The sequence below is a fragment of the Zootoca vivipara genome, chromosome 7, assembly GCF_965207765.1.
Source record: "Zootoca vivipara chromosome 7, rZooViv2.hap1.1, whole genome shotgun sequence".
In the NCBI taxonomy this organism is placed as follows: domain Eukaryota; kingdom Metazoa; phylum Chordata; class Lepidosauria; order Squamata; family Lacertidae; genus Zootoca; species Zootoca vivipara.
In genome coordinates this window covers 44,878,751-44,897,365 of record NC_142590.1, presented here as the reverse complement: position 1 = coordinate 44,897,365, position 18,615 = coordinate 44,878,751, and the positions used below count along the sequence as shown (strand labels likewise).

Sequence of the window (18,615 nt, the reverse complement as noted above, 5' to 3'; positions counted from 1 at the left end):
CCCGCGACAACCCCCTCTGCCCGCTTTTACGGCGCACAGTGCGGCGGCGCTCTTCCAGGTCGGAAAAAAGCGCCGCAAATCATTTGTGCGCATGCGTATGGGCCTCTCCCGACCCAGAAGAGGTCATTTCCGGTGCACTTCTGGGTCGGGGGAGGCCCATACGCATGTGCACAAACGATTTCCGGCGCTTTTTCCGACCTGGAAGCGCGCCACCGCGCCAGTAAGTGTGTGTGCGCATGCGCACGGGCGCGCACTCCCCCACCCTCCGGCCCGCCGCACGATCGGCGCGGCGGGCACCGGCCCAAAGCCAGGTAAGTCTGGGGACCCCTGATCTAGCTCAATACTGTTAACACTGACTGTCAGTGACTCTCCAGGGTTTCAGTCAAGGGACATTCTCAGCCCTCCCTAGACAAGCCAGGGATTGAACCTGGGCCCTTTAGCATGCAACACACGTGCTCTGATACTGAGGTATGACCCTTCCCTAAAGCACAGCATACACCAAAAGAGGAGGAAATGACAACTGGATAGAGGTAGTGCAGACAAAACAACTGATAACTGAGACATCATCCTAGATTTCAATTAACATGGTTAGTTTTTGGCAGCAGGTGGTGGCTTGAAGTTATTCAAGGTTCTCCTCTCTCCCTGTATTTCTACTACAAAAAGAGTTCTCATGTAGTAGATTTCTAACTGCTAAACACCACACACTGTAGCACAATATTTCTGCAAGTCAGCCCAGACTTCAGGCTTGTAGAGAAGTACTATCAAATAAGTCCCACTTGTTAAACTGCAAGTGCACAAAGAATAAACATACAAAATTCTTTCTATATTTGCACCCCTCTTTAAATACAATGAGACCAAAAATTTATATCCAAGTGGGATTACTTTAACACAAACCAGTGACCCAGCAACTGTATCAGCCACTGAGCTACAAATCAAAGAACTGTTAATTTCTAGCTGTCCAGAATACTTGAGGATCTAAAGAGGATCAAAACGAAGTGTTCCTTGGCTAGATGCCAAACTACTTGGCCCAGATTTTAGGAGCCAGCTCAAGTTTCTCAACGTATTATGCCTGGAGAGTTCAAGGCCACCTCACAAAAAAGTGCAGTTGTTTACCACTTGTGGACCAGGACTATGTTATACAGCAATTTCCACTACAAGCAAATTAATTGTGCATATTAATGCAGATTGCCCTTTGGAAGCAACAGTTATCTGCCCCAGACAAAAAATAAGTTCCTGATGCAGCAAAAATGAGTCTTCCAGCAGTTATCCAGTAATGCAGCAACTTGCTTAGGAACAAAGGAAGCCACATTTTATTAAGGGAGACCCATCAGCCCATCTAGAACATTCGCCAGTCTGAGGGTCAGATACTCTCACAGACAACCTTCTGTGGGCCACATGATAGTGGTGCATAGGGCCAGTGGCAAGAACTGGGTGCGGCAACGGATGTGAATTTTTACCTTTGTTCAACCACACAAACGTCAGAAGTCAGTCAGTCAGTCAGTCAGTCTCTCTCTCTCTCTCTCTCTCTCTCACACACACACACACACACAGAGAGAGAGAGTGTGTGTCCATCTACCATCCAAGAAACCAAGAATCATTGTCATAGTTCAAGGACAGATTTGTGCCAGGCAAGAGCACTTGAGGAGGCTGTGAAGCACTACAGTGAGGGGTGTGACCTTGGGAAAATCTCAATGGCTGACTAGAAAAGGCTTTGGAGGTTCAGATTTGGCCTCCAGGCCATGAGGTTCCCCACCATGTTCTACACTGACTGGCAGTAGCACTCCAGGATTTCAGACAGGGGCATTCCCAGTCCTATCCGGAAATGCCAGAGATTGAACTTGGGACCTTCTGCATGCAAAGCAGATGCTCTGTTACTGAGCTATGGCTCTCCTGCTTGCTTCATCCAGCACTCTATGGAACCATGCAAATGTTTTGGGAAGAAAATAGTGGGCATACTTTTTTGACAGTTAAAACAACTGAGCCACAGTATCTACATTGCAAATAACAGTTGATCCCAGATTCCCTGGTGTGATTGCTCTGCCAGAATCTGCAGTTTTGGAGCGATACTGAGGTCAGGTCTTCTTGCAATGCACCACACCTCCTTTACATGGTACTAAGCTGCAGGATATCACCGTCCTGCTACATAATGTCCAACCGTCATTCTCAAAGAGCCTGCTTTGCACTAGCAGTACTTCCTTCATATTTTTCTCAGAACATATTGTCCTTTACAGTTCAGTATTGTTTTGTCTCCTGCATATCATTGTTTGAAGGACTGAGAGGTGTTGTGGCAGATGTGCTGAACCAGTGCCTGGCCTTGATAATAGATTTGGTGAGCGGCAACAAACTGAAGCTCAACTCAGACAAGAGATATGCACAGTCAGTAGGTAGTTTCCTGTCCAGATGGATGAGGTAGAATCTGCTCTAAATGCGGTCAGAATCCCCTTGAAGAAACAGGTGTGCAAGCCTGGGGGGTACTCCTGTATGCTCCATTGCCAATGAAGGAACAAGTGGGCTCCATGCTGCCAAATGCCTTTTAACAGCTTTGGCTGGTGGTCCAGCAGCCTTCCTATCTGGATACAGATAGCCTGGCTTGAGTGACCTGGTAATTTATAGGATAGATTACTGCATTGTGTTTTATGTTGAAATACCTTTGAAGACTATTCAGTAACTGCAGCTACTGCAGAATGTGGTGGCCAGACTGACAAGGACTAGCTGGCTTTAACATATAACTTCAGTTCTGGCTAGCTTGTGCTGACTGTCAATATTTTTTCCTGAGCCCAATTCAAAGTGCTAATCTTGACATATAAAGTCTTGGGTGGCTAGCACTTCAAGGACTGCTTTTCCTCACATGAAGGTGAAATCAATATCTGAGGTCCTTCTGTGTGCCCCCTCCAACAGATATTCAGAGGGTGTCAACAAGAGAAGCTACCCACAAATAATGGATTGTCCTTCCCAGAGATGCTTTCTTGGCACTGACTTTGTCACCTTCACAGTGCCAGCCAAAAAGATTTTTATTCTCACAAGCATTTGGACAGAGTTCCAATAGTCTGACTTTTGATTGTTTATTTTTAGTGTTCATTCCTATGAATGTGGGCTGATTATTTTTATATTGTGGGGTGGTTTTTGTGAATTTAGACTTTTCATACTTGTTTTGTTCCAATGGCTTTTTATTGTGTATATACTGCCTAGTGTTGTAAATCACTGTGGGACTTTTTCCTGCATGAAGCAATTCATAAATTGATTTGGAACAAACCGATGATTTGTTTGCTGTGTCTATACTGCAGCCAATAATTAAACTGGGTTTACCAGGTATTTTAGTATTACCCATTTTTGAATTCAGCTTACAAATATATTAGCACATTGCATTTTTACCACAATCACTCTTTTTTCTTCTGTATGAGTGATAGTCAACGTCACAGAATTAGACCTCCACTCATGCAACTGGACTTCCTCTTTCCAACCCCCTACACCTCCCACAGCTCAGCCACCATAACAGAGTTGCAGCATGTACAGAGGGCTGCAATGGGAGCAGGAATCATTCCACAAACTGGAATGTGCCACTGGTGGACCAGTGGATATCACCCTCTTGTTTATTGAATGCTATGTCGCCACAGCAAAATGCGCTCGGCATGTAAAGCATGCAGATACTGGAAATATTTGACTGCAAATCAATAATGAAGGTTTAATTAAGAAAGACCTTTAATAGTGAAAGGGCTATACTAGTAGTGCAAATGTGTCGAATTTCATGCTGATTGCCTGTTTGGCTTCAGAGTACTTTGTCTATTGTAACTGTAACTTAATCTTATCTGTTGATGCAGTTAGCACATAAAAAGGCAAGATCCAGTCTGCTCAAATAATTAGTACCATAGATCTGAATAAATCTTCCCCAGGAGAAATTATAACACTTTGCTCTTCTCTTTGCATAGTAGGACTACTGCTCATTTCAACAGCCCCACAGGCTTCCATAGTCAAGAATCTCAGGTGAAAGGATCTCTGTTACCAAGCTATTCCACCCTCCTCCTCCCAACAAGTTATCAGTCCCAATGCAAGTACTGGAATATGTGGTCTTTGCGATTTCAAATAAGCATGCTGTGAATATCTGCCATTTCAGATAAATTAACTATCCATTGGGGCCTTGCTCCTGCTGATGCTACAATATAAGCGCTGCTTTAACAGTTGGGCCTAAAAGTTCATTGTGTGTACAAATGCAATTATAATTCTACAATACCGTACTTAAAACCAAATTAATCCAACTCTTCAAAATAGGGATAAGGCTCCACCTAATTATATATTTGGGATAGCCTTCTAAGCAAGGGGGGGAGTAAAGTAAAAAAGATGTGACAGCTCTTGCTCCCATTATGTACAAAACAAACGCGGCTTTGCAAGTAACAGAGGACTTTTTCCAACTGGAACAAGGGTTAAGTACATAAAAAGTGGCAGCTCAGGACTGAAGGCTAGGAATACTTGTGCTCCAAGTATGCCAACAATTCAAATTCCATTAAAAATACAAGTATGCCCTTGAAGAGCTAGATGGGAAGGAAAGGCCTACTGGGTGTGCTGCTGGAACTCAGCTGAATGTTGTTTCCTTTCTTCACAATCCTTGATAGAATATACTTTAAGCAGCAATACAAATTCATGTAGATCTAAATTCTTGATTCTGGTGTTTTTACTTCTGAGTGTTTGCAAAGTTGTTGTATGGTCCTGTGAAATTGTGGGTTGTAGGAAAATATTAGAGAATTCAGGATTAGAGAAATTTGTAGGTAAAAGTAAAGGACCCCTGGACGGTTAAGTCCAGTCAAAGACGACTATGGGGTGCGGTGCTCATCTTGCCTTCAGGCCGAGGGAGCCAGTGTTTGTCCACAGACAGCCTTCCGGGTATGTGGCCAGCATGACTAAATCGCTTCTGTGGCAACAAAACACCCGTGATGGAAGCCAGAGCCCACGGAAACACCATATTCTGCAATTATTTTTGTCCTGAGCTTCACAAATTTCTTCAAACAATCTGATCTTAAGTTTGCAGGCAACTAACTACTATATAGGTCTTTCCCCTATACAGCAGAGAAGCAGTACTTGGAACTTATATTTAGTTGTAAAATAAAGCCTGTACAAACCTACTCATAGAAATGCTACAAAAGCTTTACTGCATTCTTAAAGTGAATTCCACCATAACATCTCTTTTAATATATTCAGGTATATATTTTAATATTCAGGTAAGAGAAAGAAAGAAATAGAACAGATGATGAATTTATAAATCTGTATGCTGTATCCTTGTGCAATAAGATGCGGCTCCAGTTGGAGAAACAGTTCTAGCACAGCAAGAAGGACAGCAACACTAAGGGCTGTGAAGGACCTGGTCACTTAATTCTTTCCATATGATCCCTCCTATGTATGTGGAAAAGCCTCTGTGTGGATTTCCACAGAAGAAGGAACACTTTTGCAACTACAAGAAATGGATGCTGAGCACCATGAGCTACATCCTCATACCATCCAATTTATACTGAGGTTATTCTGTGCAATCTGATATTGGGGAACAGTGAGTTTAGTGACTAGTAATCAAGTCTGCAAAAGTGCAATAGAACTCAGTTTCCTAGGCTGAACAGTAACAATTGGATCAGTGAACTGGGACTTAAGATTAGCACCTGATGACCATAAAGAATTTCAGAAAATTAAACTAAAAGCACATGCCACAGTGGGGGAGACAAGTCACCCAAATGTTTGTATGCCTTCTCCACCCCTCCTTCTCACATGCAACTCCCTCCTCCACTTCATATTTGCTAGCCATAGTTTGCCATCATTTCTGTGACGTAGGAATAGAAAGGAAAGCCTGCTGGGTGACTGGGTACTCCCAGTTACCAAACCACAACTTGTCTCAACTGAACCACCAGTGGAAGTAAAATGAACCAGAGGCTTCCACACATAAATCCTGAGTGTAATCAGTTTCAGTTCCTCTGCAAATTTTCATTATAAGGCTTAACAGCCAGAAACCTAGCTTTGAAAAAGGAGGGTGGGACAAACAGTAGCATGGCTATTTCTCACTGCAACAAAATAATCATCCACCTTCATTAAGCATGGGATAAAATGAAGTATTCAACTGCTATGTGTGAAGGGAAGAAGAGGAAAGGAGGAAGCACACAAACTCAAGGACTGTACTTAAAAACATTTAACTGGTTTGTCCTTGGCTTCCTGCACATGGTTTGTTTAAGGGAAACAAGTCATGAGCCCCTGACTCATGATAAGCCAGATTCTGCCTTGTTTCCTGCTGGTGCAGGAGGAGCAGGGGAGGAGCAATAACTTTTAAACAGGATGCACTAGCACCCTGTACATTCACGTTAAACCAGTTTAATGCAACATGTGAATTAAGCCATTTCAGTCTATTGTCTACCTGTGGAAATACGATGCAGAGATGGCCTGAAATTTTAAAATTTCACTGAGAATTATGGTTCCTCAGTCAGATTAAGTTCCAAATATTTAATATGAGAAATTAATATTTTAGCAATGCTTTGTAAAAATGAAAATAGCTTCAATTTGATTTTGTTATAATTAAAAATTAATGTATTTAAATTGGAGAGTATTATGAAATGTCAAGGCAAATTATTCTTTGTATAAAATACAAGAAAAAGTTACGCTTATAAAGTAACAAAATATCTTTTATTTGTGCAGACTAAGTGCCAAACTCAGTTCAAGTTTCTCAAAGGCCTTGGCAGTTACTAAAAATAACTACATGAAAAATGCATTAAGACCTCAAGAGAGTTTACAAGTGAATACTTGAATTGCTGAAGAACAGCTTCCAAGCCAAAGACTGATTTCATGCCAAAGTACAGCCACATGGCTTACTGCAACATGACTTATTTGTATCAAAAAGTGCTTCCATACAACAATAAGCGTTCTTTTATTTACTTTTGCAGATACTATGCAAGCTCTAGCTAATTAAGCAATATGCAGTGCGAATTAAGTAATATGCAGCTGTCACAGAATGGACTTTATTCAGAAGGGATAACTATGCTTAGGATAAACTTCATTCACACCTTTACTAAAGAAATTGCTGGTGAAATTTAAAGGAGCCAACCCTTTCCCTGTAATGGGCACCTCTTGTTTCCAACTAGAGGAAGAGTCACTCTCCCCTTAACAAGAGTACCTACCCCTGTCTACAAGGACGGGAACCTCTGGCCTAAGGACCAAATTTGGCCCAGCATGGGTCACAGTTGGTCTGTGAGGTCGTTTCCCCCAAATCACACCTATCTAATCCACATCTGATGTTACATGTGGAGCAGGTAGAGTCACAGTTCAATTAGATGCACGACATAGTTCCCCATGGGGAACTCAACTCCGCAGCTTACCCTTGCAGAATGTAGCTTGAAATCACCACCCGTCAGTGGATCACTTTCACCACCCATACCCCCATACCCTACTCCTACAGATATAAACTTTTCTAGCTCAACCCTAAGCTAGAACTCCTGAGTCATCTGAGTTCCTGAGCCACCATTGTGGTGTTCTATGGAGAGCAAAAAAATTGACAAAAATTATCAACGTTGACTTTCTCTTTGGCCTTCAAACTATAGGAAGACAATCTCTAGGTGAAAAGCAAAGAGTCTCCTTAATTTCACCATTCCCCACACCTAACAAAAGCAAACTACAGCCAAAGAAATTCTACCAATTTTTCAAGCACATGAAAATGACAACATTCCCCACTGGGGAATCTACATTGCTCCTCCCTGGACTTTTTAACTTGGTGAGGAAGCTAAGACCTTAACCACAATCCTGGTTTGGATGCCAAGTAAAAGCTTGGCTTAGCTATTGCAGTGTGCTAAAAATCTCAGGGAAAAGCAAAGCAGGTGCAAGCTTCTCTCCAGAAGCATGTGCACTCTGTCCCAATAAGTTACACATTTGCTTCTAGTTTGTATATTTGCATTAAGTGCCCTACCCTCCTTGCACAATGATCCGCAAGGCCTATAGACAGAAAACAACTGCTGGATTTGGAGGGCATAGGAAGCATCTCCTACTGAATATTCTCAAAGCGTAACATCTGTAAAGCATCATTAAGAACAAAAGATCAAATGGGAGACTGGTTAACCACAGGGGATGGAGTCCACTCATAACAATACCACAGAATCCATTGCAATCACACTTCAATGCCTCCAGGTGCAATATAGTTTACAGAATCAGTGGGATGTGACTATCCTTACTGTCTTAGCACCCTTCTCTAATTTCTGATTTTGCAGAAGTTCTATAACCACTGAGACAAGTGGGATTTTCAGCTCAATAGAGCATGCACTTAGGAAGTGGTATTGATGGTTCAATGGTTCAAACATAGCTTTTGTAGTTTTCAGTCTCTAGTGGTGCCAAACTAAGTGATAAACTAGACATGGTAACAGTAGATCAGTGTTTAATCCAGATTTGTCCCAATCATTTAGGAAGAGGGAGTGAGGGGAGGTATATGATCCTATGAGCAGATGGCATGCATGCAAAAGCTGTTTGACCCTTCCTGCAATCTGAACTCAGCTGTTGGAAAGGCTTGGGAAGAAGGACAATATTAAGTGGGAAAGGGGGAAGGGAGAGATCTATATTCTTCACCCACATACCCCTCTTCTGTTAAAACCAGTCTCTATTCACTGTGTAATACTGTGGCTCCAGGTTTAAACAAGCAGCCTGGGAGGGTGTGTGTGTTCATACTGATCAGAAAAATAACTGAAAGAAAAAGCCTCTCCCTCACCTGTCTTTCATTCAGGCTTGCATTCAACTAATTCCACATTAATGTTTTTGGAAACGTATTACTGTAGTTGCTCTACATCCAGCTGAGGATTTGGTGCTCTGTAGTAGTGCAGGATAGCAACATATGTGATTGGTTTGCTAGAAAACAAATTTCTGAAGCAAGCAATTCAAAATAAGGCTGACTGGTGTCAGTCCTCCCTCCCTTTCCTTAAAGAACCAGATGTGCTAACTTCCTTCAAACATAAGCACATAACCTCAAAATCTTTAATGTGTACAGACTCTCAAGCAGACATGTGAGAAAAAAACCTGTAATACTTGATGTATAGCCATTCTGCGCTTCTACAGAACACAAATCTGCAACAGCCCAAAGATGCATTATTCAGTTTCAGAATTCCTCTAGCAAGTTTGCTACACTTCCTTGATATTTTTGCTGCTTGAGTGAAGGGCATCAACAGAATGGACATATAATATTTTCCAGAAGACTCCAGCTCAAAGAACAGATGAGAAATCTTGGACACTTGAAACTATGTTCATGTGCTAATCTTATGCTAGATGTTAGATCTAACCCTTTTAGATCTCTAGTTTTGCATTCATGGGCGTACCCAGGATCAAAACTAGGGGGCGACAAGGGGAGGGGCCAAGGCACGGAAGGGGAGGGGCCACAAAGTGGGCGGGAACAGCGAACTCGCGCTCCGCCGGGCTGTGCCCCTCCCTAGAAGCAGGGCTGGTGGGCGGAGGCGGAGCCCAGCCCAGCGGAGCGCGAGTTCAGCGTTCCCACCCACCGCGGCGCGCTCCCTGGTTCCCCGCCGCGCTTGGCCTTGCCTGAGGGCGCGCCGGGGAGCTGGAGGGAGGGTGCGGCGCGGTGCGGCGGGAATGGCGAACTCGCGCTCCGCCGGGCTGTGCTCCGCCTCTGCCCACCAGCCCTGCTTCTAGAGTAGGGCAGCTGCCCTAACTTGCCGCATGGTGGGTACGCCCTTGTTTGCATTCAAAATTCATTCAGAATGAATCTGTGTTTCACCTAAACAGGAATTGAAAGGAAGAAAAGATATAGCATTCCTTTAATTATCTTGGGTTGTATCCAACTAAATACTTGTGCGTGTGGGACAGCTTCACTGGTTCATAAGAACTTCCTCTCCCTTTCCTCCTGCCGCACACACCCCATATCTGCTCTGAGGGTTTTCTCAACCTTCCAGTGCAGAACTGGAGGTGATGTGAGGGGGCAGGCAGAGGAGCGGGAGGGGAAGTTCTGTTGCATGCACGGAACTTGTATGAGCACAATTTTTAATCCAAGATGTTTCTTAACTAGCAACATAAAAACAACCAGTGCTGTTGCAATATCTGAGTTTACACACACTTATGAATAATTTTCCTGCTCTGAATTATTGAAGGCAAGTAGGTGAATTAATGACAGTTGCTTTCATGCAAATAGCATTAGATGCGGCACAAGATGAACAAACTACAAGTGTGTTGTGACTTCTGGAGAATGTCCTTTTAGATTAAAATCTGCAGTTTGTAACCAAGCTTGCTCTTTAGAAACCAATATGTTGTTTTCCATCTCCCTTTTAATTCCATTGTGCTCAGAAATGACATGCCACCCAAATTTATAAAGCAGCATAGGAATTAAATTACTTGAACACTGGATACAGGTAGGTAGCCGTGTTGGTCTGACATAGTTGAAAGAAAATAAAAAATTCCTTCCAGTGCATGCACACGAAAGCTCATACCAATGGCAAACTTAGCTGGTCTCTAAGGTGCTACTGGAAGGACTTTTTTTTTATTTCGTTTGAACACTGGAGATGCTCTTAACACATCCTTTCTTATATTCTACTTTGGCAAGGAAGGGCTGTGAAATTTAAATATAAACTGCAATAATATTAAAATGTGAACTAGAGTATATTAGAAGTTCTATAGGTGTGGTAGTAGCATAGTTTGCAATGATTTAAGTAATGACTTGGTCTCCTACTTAATTCTAATAAGGAATGTGTCAGTGAAAATTAAGAGGACTGATTATAGAACCCTTACAATTAAGACTTGCATTCAATTATATTGGAATGCTTGGGTAAACACAGAATCATAGATTTGGAAAGGACCCCGAATGTCAACTAGTCCAGCCCCCTGCAATGCAGGATTCTCAACTACATCATACATGACAGGTGGCCTCCCAGCCTCTGCTTTAAAACCTCCAAGGAAACTATGTTTCTAGGGACAATTACAGATAACCCAACTAGTTCAAGGGAAGTACATATGATAAATAGCTTGGTACTTTATACAGTCATACCTCAGTAAGGGCATGCAGTTGTCCTTGATGTACACAGACGCCCATAAACCTATAAAACAGGAGTAAACAGCTTCTTAAAATGGGAAACAGACAGTGCATTTTGTCAACTTTAAAACAAGTTACCAGTGCATCTGAATCATTATGTTAATAGCTGCTGCTTTAAAAATACAAATCACTAAGTATATTAGTTTCTAGCACTAGTATACTGAACCAATGTTGTTGAAGATGGGGAGTAGATTTCTAAATTCTGCCTATTCCTAAACATTTGTAAGGTTTGGGGTTAGGACAATACTAACAAACACAACCTTTTACTTTCATACATACAGAAAAAGTTTGGTGTAGAGAAATCAATGCTGTGTCTTAATGTAGAAATGGACATCTTAAAGTGTATGTTTGACCTGGCCTTAGCAATTGTCTAGCTAGATTTTATATCTACCCGGACATTAGTATTGGTATATAAAATGTGGATTATTAGAACAGCAATGAAGATACCACCAAATGTGATCACACTGCCAGAAAAGACCAACAAATAAACTGCTAAGTTTTCTATTCAGTTAAAATATAGATTATACATGCCATAAACTTTAAGGCTTAGGAATCCAATTATTTTCAGTTCATCTCACAACTGCAAAATGTTATCAGTTCTAAATATGACTTTTATGAAAGTACCTTTGAGCTATGTCATGACATTGAGCTATGTAATAACTGAAAAATTGAACAATAAGTTTAATTTTTAGTATGGGGCAATTCTGGGACTTTATTTAGCATAAGCAGAAGTGAAAATGCACAATTTCAAAAAAAAAAAAAAAGACCACAAGACGCCTGACATGCAGTAGAACGCAAGCTGCTTTTGAGTAAACTTTCAGTATTCTTATCTATTAAGTGTGTGGGGGGGGGTATGGGGATAACTTCATTAAGACTGAAGGAAAACAGGCAAATAAGCCTTCAGCTATGAAAATCTGTTTGCGTTAATAGAACAATTAAATAAGCTCATTTTTATCTTATCCAATATATAACGTTCTGCCTTAAAATAAAATAAAGCATAAAGAATGAAGCTGCTTCGGACATTATAGCATATGGAATCACACATGAAAACTAACCACCAAACTGACTGTATGGCAACTATGCACCTACCTGAAGGCATATCAGAGTACAGTAGTACCTCTGGTTAAGAACTTAATTCGTTACGGAGGTCCGTTCTTAACCTGAAACTGTTCTTAACCTGAAGCACCACTTTAGCTAATGGGGCCTCCTGTTGCTGCCGCGCCGCTGGAGCACGATTTCTGTTCTCCTCCTGAAGCAAAGTTCTTAACCTGAGGTACTATTTCTGGGTTAGCGGAGTTTGTAACCTGAAGCGTTTGTAACCCGAGGGACCACTGTATTTCAAAGGAAATGAGGTTTCCTTTGAAACTTGTTGCCTTTCACTGCTGTTGTCCCACTAATTTTTGTGCATTTCCTATGCATACATACTTCCTCTTCTTGGGGAAAAAAAGTCTTGTATCCTCCCCTTTAAAAAAAAAGCACCACTCCAACATTTCACACACCCATTTATTTATTATTTATTTTCTTGCATTTCTACCCTCCCTTCTTCAAGGAACTCAAGGTAGCATACATGTGGTTTCCAGGCAGTCATCTATCCAAGTATTTATGCTCATACACATACCTATGCAACAATGTGCCAAGTGGGGAGGGGGGCAATCTTGAGGCAGGACTATGAAAATATGTTTATGTAAGATGGAAATTTATATTTACCCATTCCCCTCTGCAGATGCCTCTGTCCATTTGCATTAATAAACAAACATGGAACTGGAAACCTAGCCTCACATTTTTCCAGAAGAGCTGTGGTTCAGTTATAAGTATCTGCATGCAGAAGGGCCCAGGCTGAAATCCTGAAGAGCCACTATCAGGTCTGACTCAGCGTTAAGGCAGTACCCTATGTTCCTAGTTCCCAAAAGTGCGGTGCTAAGCGCTTGAGTAGCATTGTACAGTTGGCCATTGGAAATGAGGAAATTAGACAAATTGCACTTCTTTCATTTGAACAGTTTTAGTTAACAGAAGTCATAAAGCTTAAAGCATACAGATGCTATTGTAATCCCATTTTATAAATTCATTTGTACGAATATATTTTCCCCATTTTCTTATTTAAATACAGGTTTAAATGGATCTGCATAAAATATTTCCTATGGAAATGATATGCTATAAGCAAGATACTTAGATACTTCAGGAGCTTGTCACTATTAAAGCAGTTGTTTAATCTTTCTAGAAAAAGAATACTGATTTAAAACATGACAGTGGAGTACTAATCATTTGCATGAGTATTTCTGCTCAAAGTGCCAGTCATCACCACAACACATATAGTAATACTATGTTTTGCAATGCTCTATTTGTGCAAATACTTGCATTGTTCTGTAACAAATATTCCACAACAAGGACCACCTCAAATATAATTTCAGGGGGGTTTCATTTAAATTTACAACCACGTTGTATAACTGCACACTGCCATGTCTCACCCACCTCAAAGTCTATGAGCTTTGTCCAATGCTCTAATCACTACTTCACACAGGCACAATGCAAATTAAGATTTAAATAACTAATATTTGTAAAATTAAGTTACAGTTATGGTCATTAATTTCAAAAGGTCTACTCTGAGTAAAAGTTAGAGGAATACAACACATAATATTTAATGCAGAATGCAGAAGGCCAGAAGAAAGCTAGTCAAAATTATGGTATAAGACAATAGAAATGTATTTAGAATCAGGATGACTCTGGGAATAATGGCATAAACAAGAGTCTAAACACTGATCCAAAACTTAGCTCCAAAGTTTTGAGAGACAGTACCTGAATATTCAACTTTACCTCCACAAACACAAAGGACCATAAGAGGTGGTACATGAAACTTGATTTGCATTCCCACATACAAAAATACACCCCACCTTTCTTACTTTAATATGTTTGGATGTGAAAGTCTATTCATGAGCTGGACTTCTTTCAGCATATTTGCTCTGTTGCTGCTTAGCGTGTTCATCTTCAAAGCCATAACCTGATCAGATACTTTGTGCCGCACCTAAAAGACAACCCCCGAAAAAGAAGCTATGAGTCACACAGTGAAAATGAATGGAAACAGTAATGGGCCTAGTACATCTCAAGAAGTTAAAATTACGTTCTCTAATATGAAATGGGGAATAGTAATTAATCCCCTTCTACAGATATTGAAAAACATTTCTAAAACTTCAGAGATGTGCTTATGTAACAATGGATTCCTCGCTGGCTCTCTTCCGCTTTCAAGTAGGCTATGTTAATTTATAATATAGCTGAGTACAGGGAGTCAGGGACAGAGGAAGGGGGTGCGGTGGGGGCAGGCCACCCTGGGTGTCAATGGAGGGGTGTGCCAAAATGCCAGGTGGCACTTACCGTGGGGCCTGCAGCACTCCCGTGCCACGCGTCTCTCCTGGGAGAGACACGGTGGCTTGGGCGCACGCACACAGGCTCCATGCTGACCAAACGGTCCGCCCGCTGCCTCCCCCCCCCAGCTGTAGGGTGACTGAGTGGGAGGAGGCAAGCAGACTCCAGAGGCCCCACAGTGCACAGCACTCCTATGGGCAGCTCACCCCGCCCCTGGGCATGCTGCCCCAGGCGCCTGAGTGGCTTCCTCTGCAGTTGGGGGGGAGTACTGCCAACACCCTAAGACTCCACATAAATAGCCCTTTAAGTTAACTTACTCTTCTCTATTCCAATTTTGCCAGTGGTCAGAAGTGTTTAAGGCAGGTTGGGGTTGCATCCAAGTAAGTTTCACTCAATGAAATTAGTGGACCTAAATTAGTCATGCCCATTCATTTCAATGGTTCTAATTCAAGGTGCTATTTTTATCCCATGAAGTCTCAGGGACAACTATGCCCCGAGAAAAGCATCAGAAGCCTTTCTATGAGTGCCTTCTCCAAAAGTTGTCTGAAGCGTGGAGATGAGGGAATGTTTCTCATCTTCAAGATAATTTAGTGGTGTTGTTGTTTTCATTTGCAGCAGTTCATTGTGTTCTCTTCCCTCTTTGGGGGCTGTTTGTGGTGGTTAGACTTATGTTAGGGGATAGAAGGATAGCTTTTATGGTTTGATTGCCTTTTATTGTGCTTTACTTTTAATTATTTTGTGTGTGTCCCCCCCCGTAGTATAGGGTATTTCGCTACTATTTTTAGTCACTTTCAGACTCTTGAGCATAGCAACCAATAAGTGGAAGAATTTTCAGTTTCTGCTACACATTGTAAATAACCCACAGGCTTGAATCAATCCTGCAAAGAACAAAGTTCTCATATCAGAGTTACCAAATTAAGTCATTTATTTATGTTATTTATAGGACTGAAAAACAAAAATTGTCTGAGCAATAAAAGTAAAAAGTGCAACAATAAGCATACTGTACAGTATAGTAATCTAAAACTGAGCATTAAGTCATAACCAAATAAGATAAAACTGAATCAAATCAAATTGGTTTTCAGCACTGCAATGCTGGCCATAGTGAAAGGGAAGGCTTTTCTGCATATTTTGTTATTGGTATTTACACTGAACAAGACCGTTCTAACCCACCCTGATTTATGTAGAGCCTTGAAAAACCTGCCCGATACCTATTCTCCTCTTGTGTCATGGGTACTTTAGATCCATAGCTGGTTGGTTTTTTCACAAGCATACTGATTACATTACTGTTTCCAAGTTTGTTTATAATCAATTAACTGAACATTTGTTACTCTATTTCTGCAGTAAAATCCTTGATTGTTTCCATGGTGTGTACATACATTTATTTTGTCCTACTTTCATATCTGGTCAAATATATTGTGCAGGTTTTTAAGATCCTGTAGTCCCACACTATATTTCCCACAATACATATTTCCCATTTGAGCCAGGGACAGAGGTAGGAAAATGTATCACATGTGGTGGGGGTGCAAGGTGGTTAACAATTTTGAATAGTGGTATATGAAGAGCTTAAAAAGATATTTAAGAGTTCAATCTCTAAAAAGCCAGAAGCATATTTGCTGGGCTTGATATCCAGTGACAACCCCAAGGACAAAAGGAATGTATTCCTATACGCAACAACAGCGGCTAGATTACTAGTGGCAAAAAATTGGAAAACAGAAAAAATACCAGAACTATCAGAATGGCGACCTAAATTTTGTGAATTTGCTGAGATGGCAAAATTAACGGCAACAATTAGAGGCTGTTCTAATAAATTTTTTTTACAAAGAGTGGGAGTGCGTAAATGAATATATGGAAAGAACTGGAATTGGAGCTCAAATTTAATATGCAATAGCTAAAGTGCGCAAGGATACAATATGATATCATAATATATACGAAACAATAAATACAACTTTAATTAACACAACGAGAAACAAGCATTAGGTATGTACAGAAGATCGCACATGAGTGAAGGGAAGCAATGGGTCGGGGGAGGGAGGCATGGGGGAATATTTGGAAAATTGTTAAGGATACATAGGTGATTTAAAAGGCTAAGAACAAGGAGTTAAAAGAAGAAGACTAACATTAAAGAACAGAAAAACAAGGGAATATGAGAAGAATTTGGTAAAAATGAAAATATGTGAGTCATGTTTTTCCTTGTATTCTGGTTTATTTTGGATGTAAAGTCTTCTGTTGAAAGGACTGTACATAATAAAATAAAATAAAATAAAATAAAATACCCCCCCCCAAATCTGAAGATGGAGTGCAAGTCATTCATCAGTAGGATACTGGCAACTAGTGCTGGAGTAGACTAATGAAAAGCACATGCATATTAGCAATAGCATTACAGTATTTGTGAAATGACTTCTTGAGAAGAAATCAGTACGTTGATACTGGGCTGCCTGGAGAGTGGGGTGGGGGGATCTCTGCTTTTAACTTTGTGATAAATGTAAATGCTTTCTATAACATGTACAGAAAAGAGCATGCTTTTATATTAGAAATACATCTGTCAGTATTTGTTAAGACATATCACATATAAAATGCTGAATATAATCCCTATGTTCTGCAATCATGGGAAAAGAAAGGAATTTAAGTTATTGACTTCGGATTAATTTGCACAGTGTTCACTTTCCCCTCAATGTTTCTGGGTTATTTCAACAAATAACAGCACTGTCAAGTGAAATGCTGAGGAGAAAAAACAGCACACAGAGTACCCTCACTCCTTCAAAAGTTCATCAATATATAAAATAGCTCCTGCCAAACACATCTGCAGAAACTAGAAAAAACAAATAAGCATTATATCAACAACTTTTGTTCTTTTCAGAAAACAGGAGAAAAATATTGGTCTCTAAAGCAGAAACCATTTATATGTTGGTTATTAAAAAAAGGAAATTCAATTTACAATCCTTTTAGTATATCTCATAGTTAAGCAATTTGAGAATTCTTGTTTACACTAGGTAATCAGATGAGCAAGGAAGGAATATTCACCTCCAATTTAGAACCCTTTCCTCTTAGTTATATCCCAGACATATTGAAAGGATAAATATAAAAAAGACACCCCATCAGACTGACATGTAAAGAAAGGATGCCAAGGAAACCCAAAAGAAAAATACAGTATTAAAGACAAAAACTGTCTTTGAGCTACTTTACATCTCTCCAGCCTAAAGAATACAAAAACTTCACAGGAGTTTTTCTTCACAAGAATTAAAAAGAGGAAAGTATTTGAGCTGCACAAACTAGTGGTAGGGGTAGCTGGTTACAAATGCCTATTGCTGTGCATTAAGTATTACAGGGCAATTGCAACTTACATAAGGGTTATGTTACCAGGGGTTGGGCATAAAGGCAAAATCACACAGTCAGAATGAGCCTTGGAACAGCCCACAAGATATGGCAAGGGAAAACCCTTCACAGAAAGTTTTTAAACCTAGTTACAGGTAGGTAGCCGTGTTGGTCTGCCGTAGTCGAAACAAAATAAAAAAATTCCTTCCAGTTGCACCTTAGCTTTTGTGTGCTCATATCAATGACAAACTTAGTTGATCTCTAAGGTGCTACTGGAAGGAATTTTTTAATTTAGTTTTTAAAGGTTGAAGACCTTTGAAGGCTGTAGACCTCTCAGGAAAAGGTTGGGCAAATTTGTACTGTACTAGCTTAGCGAGCTTCTGCTCACAAAACTACGAATGCAGCTAGATAGAAATTATGTTGGACAGTGTGTATACCAGGCTACTAAAATTTCTTCCTTTTTCACAGTATTAGCATATTTTGTTTCCACAAACTCTGCTGTGAAGCATGACACATAACTGAACTGATGCATTGAACTAGGAAACTTACAAGCTGCATTATTAGAGAAGGAATTTCAATTGGAAGCCTACTAAATATTTAATTTCATTTTCCAGTGGTTTTTAAGTGGTAAAATAAGACATTTAACTGTAATTGATGGTACACAACATAAACATGCAGTTATGGAGCCATTCCCCTCAGGGAATTCCCAAGATCAATGCTTATTAAAGTAATTTATCCTGGTGACCACAGTAAAGCATCTCTATTATGGTCACAAAAGCCACAATTAAGCACTTGCTCATTTTTTTAACACTAAACTGAATTGATTTAGAAGATTTACACTTAGACAAGTCAATAAGGATAAAAAGATAAAATGTTCCTTGAGTTGCCAGTCATTTAAAGGATTGCTTTGTTTG

The 18,615-nt window shown here is 40.5% G+C and overlaps 1 protein-coding gene across 4 annotated transcripts in view; it reads right to left on the bottom strand.

Moving 5' to 3' along the window:
• The window catches only part of TESK2 (testis associated actin remodelling kinase 2), a 56,205-nt gene that overhangs the window by 21,429 nt on the left and 16,161 nt on the right, over positions 1–18,615 (bottom strand). For all 4 annotated transcript variants that reach the window (XM_088673256.1, XM_035121268.3, XM_035121266.3 and 1 more), the window contains exons 3-4: positions 13,930–14,051; positions 10,988–11,036 (exon numbers count right to left, since the gene is read on the bottom strand). In XM_088673256.1, the coding sequence (XP_088529382.1) occupies positions 10,988–11,036; positions 13,930–14,051 (171 nt within the window). The remainder of the gene's footprint in view (positions 1–10,987; positions 11,037–13,929; positions 14,052–18,615) is intronic.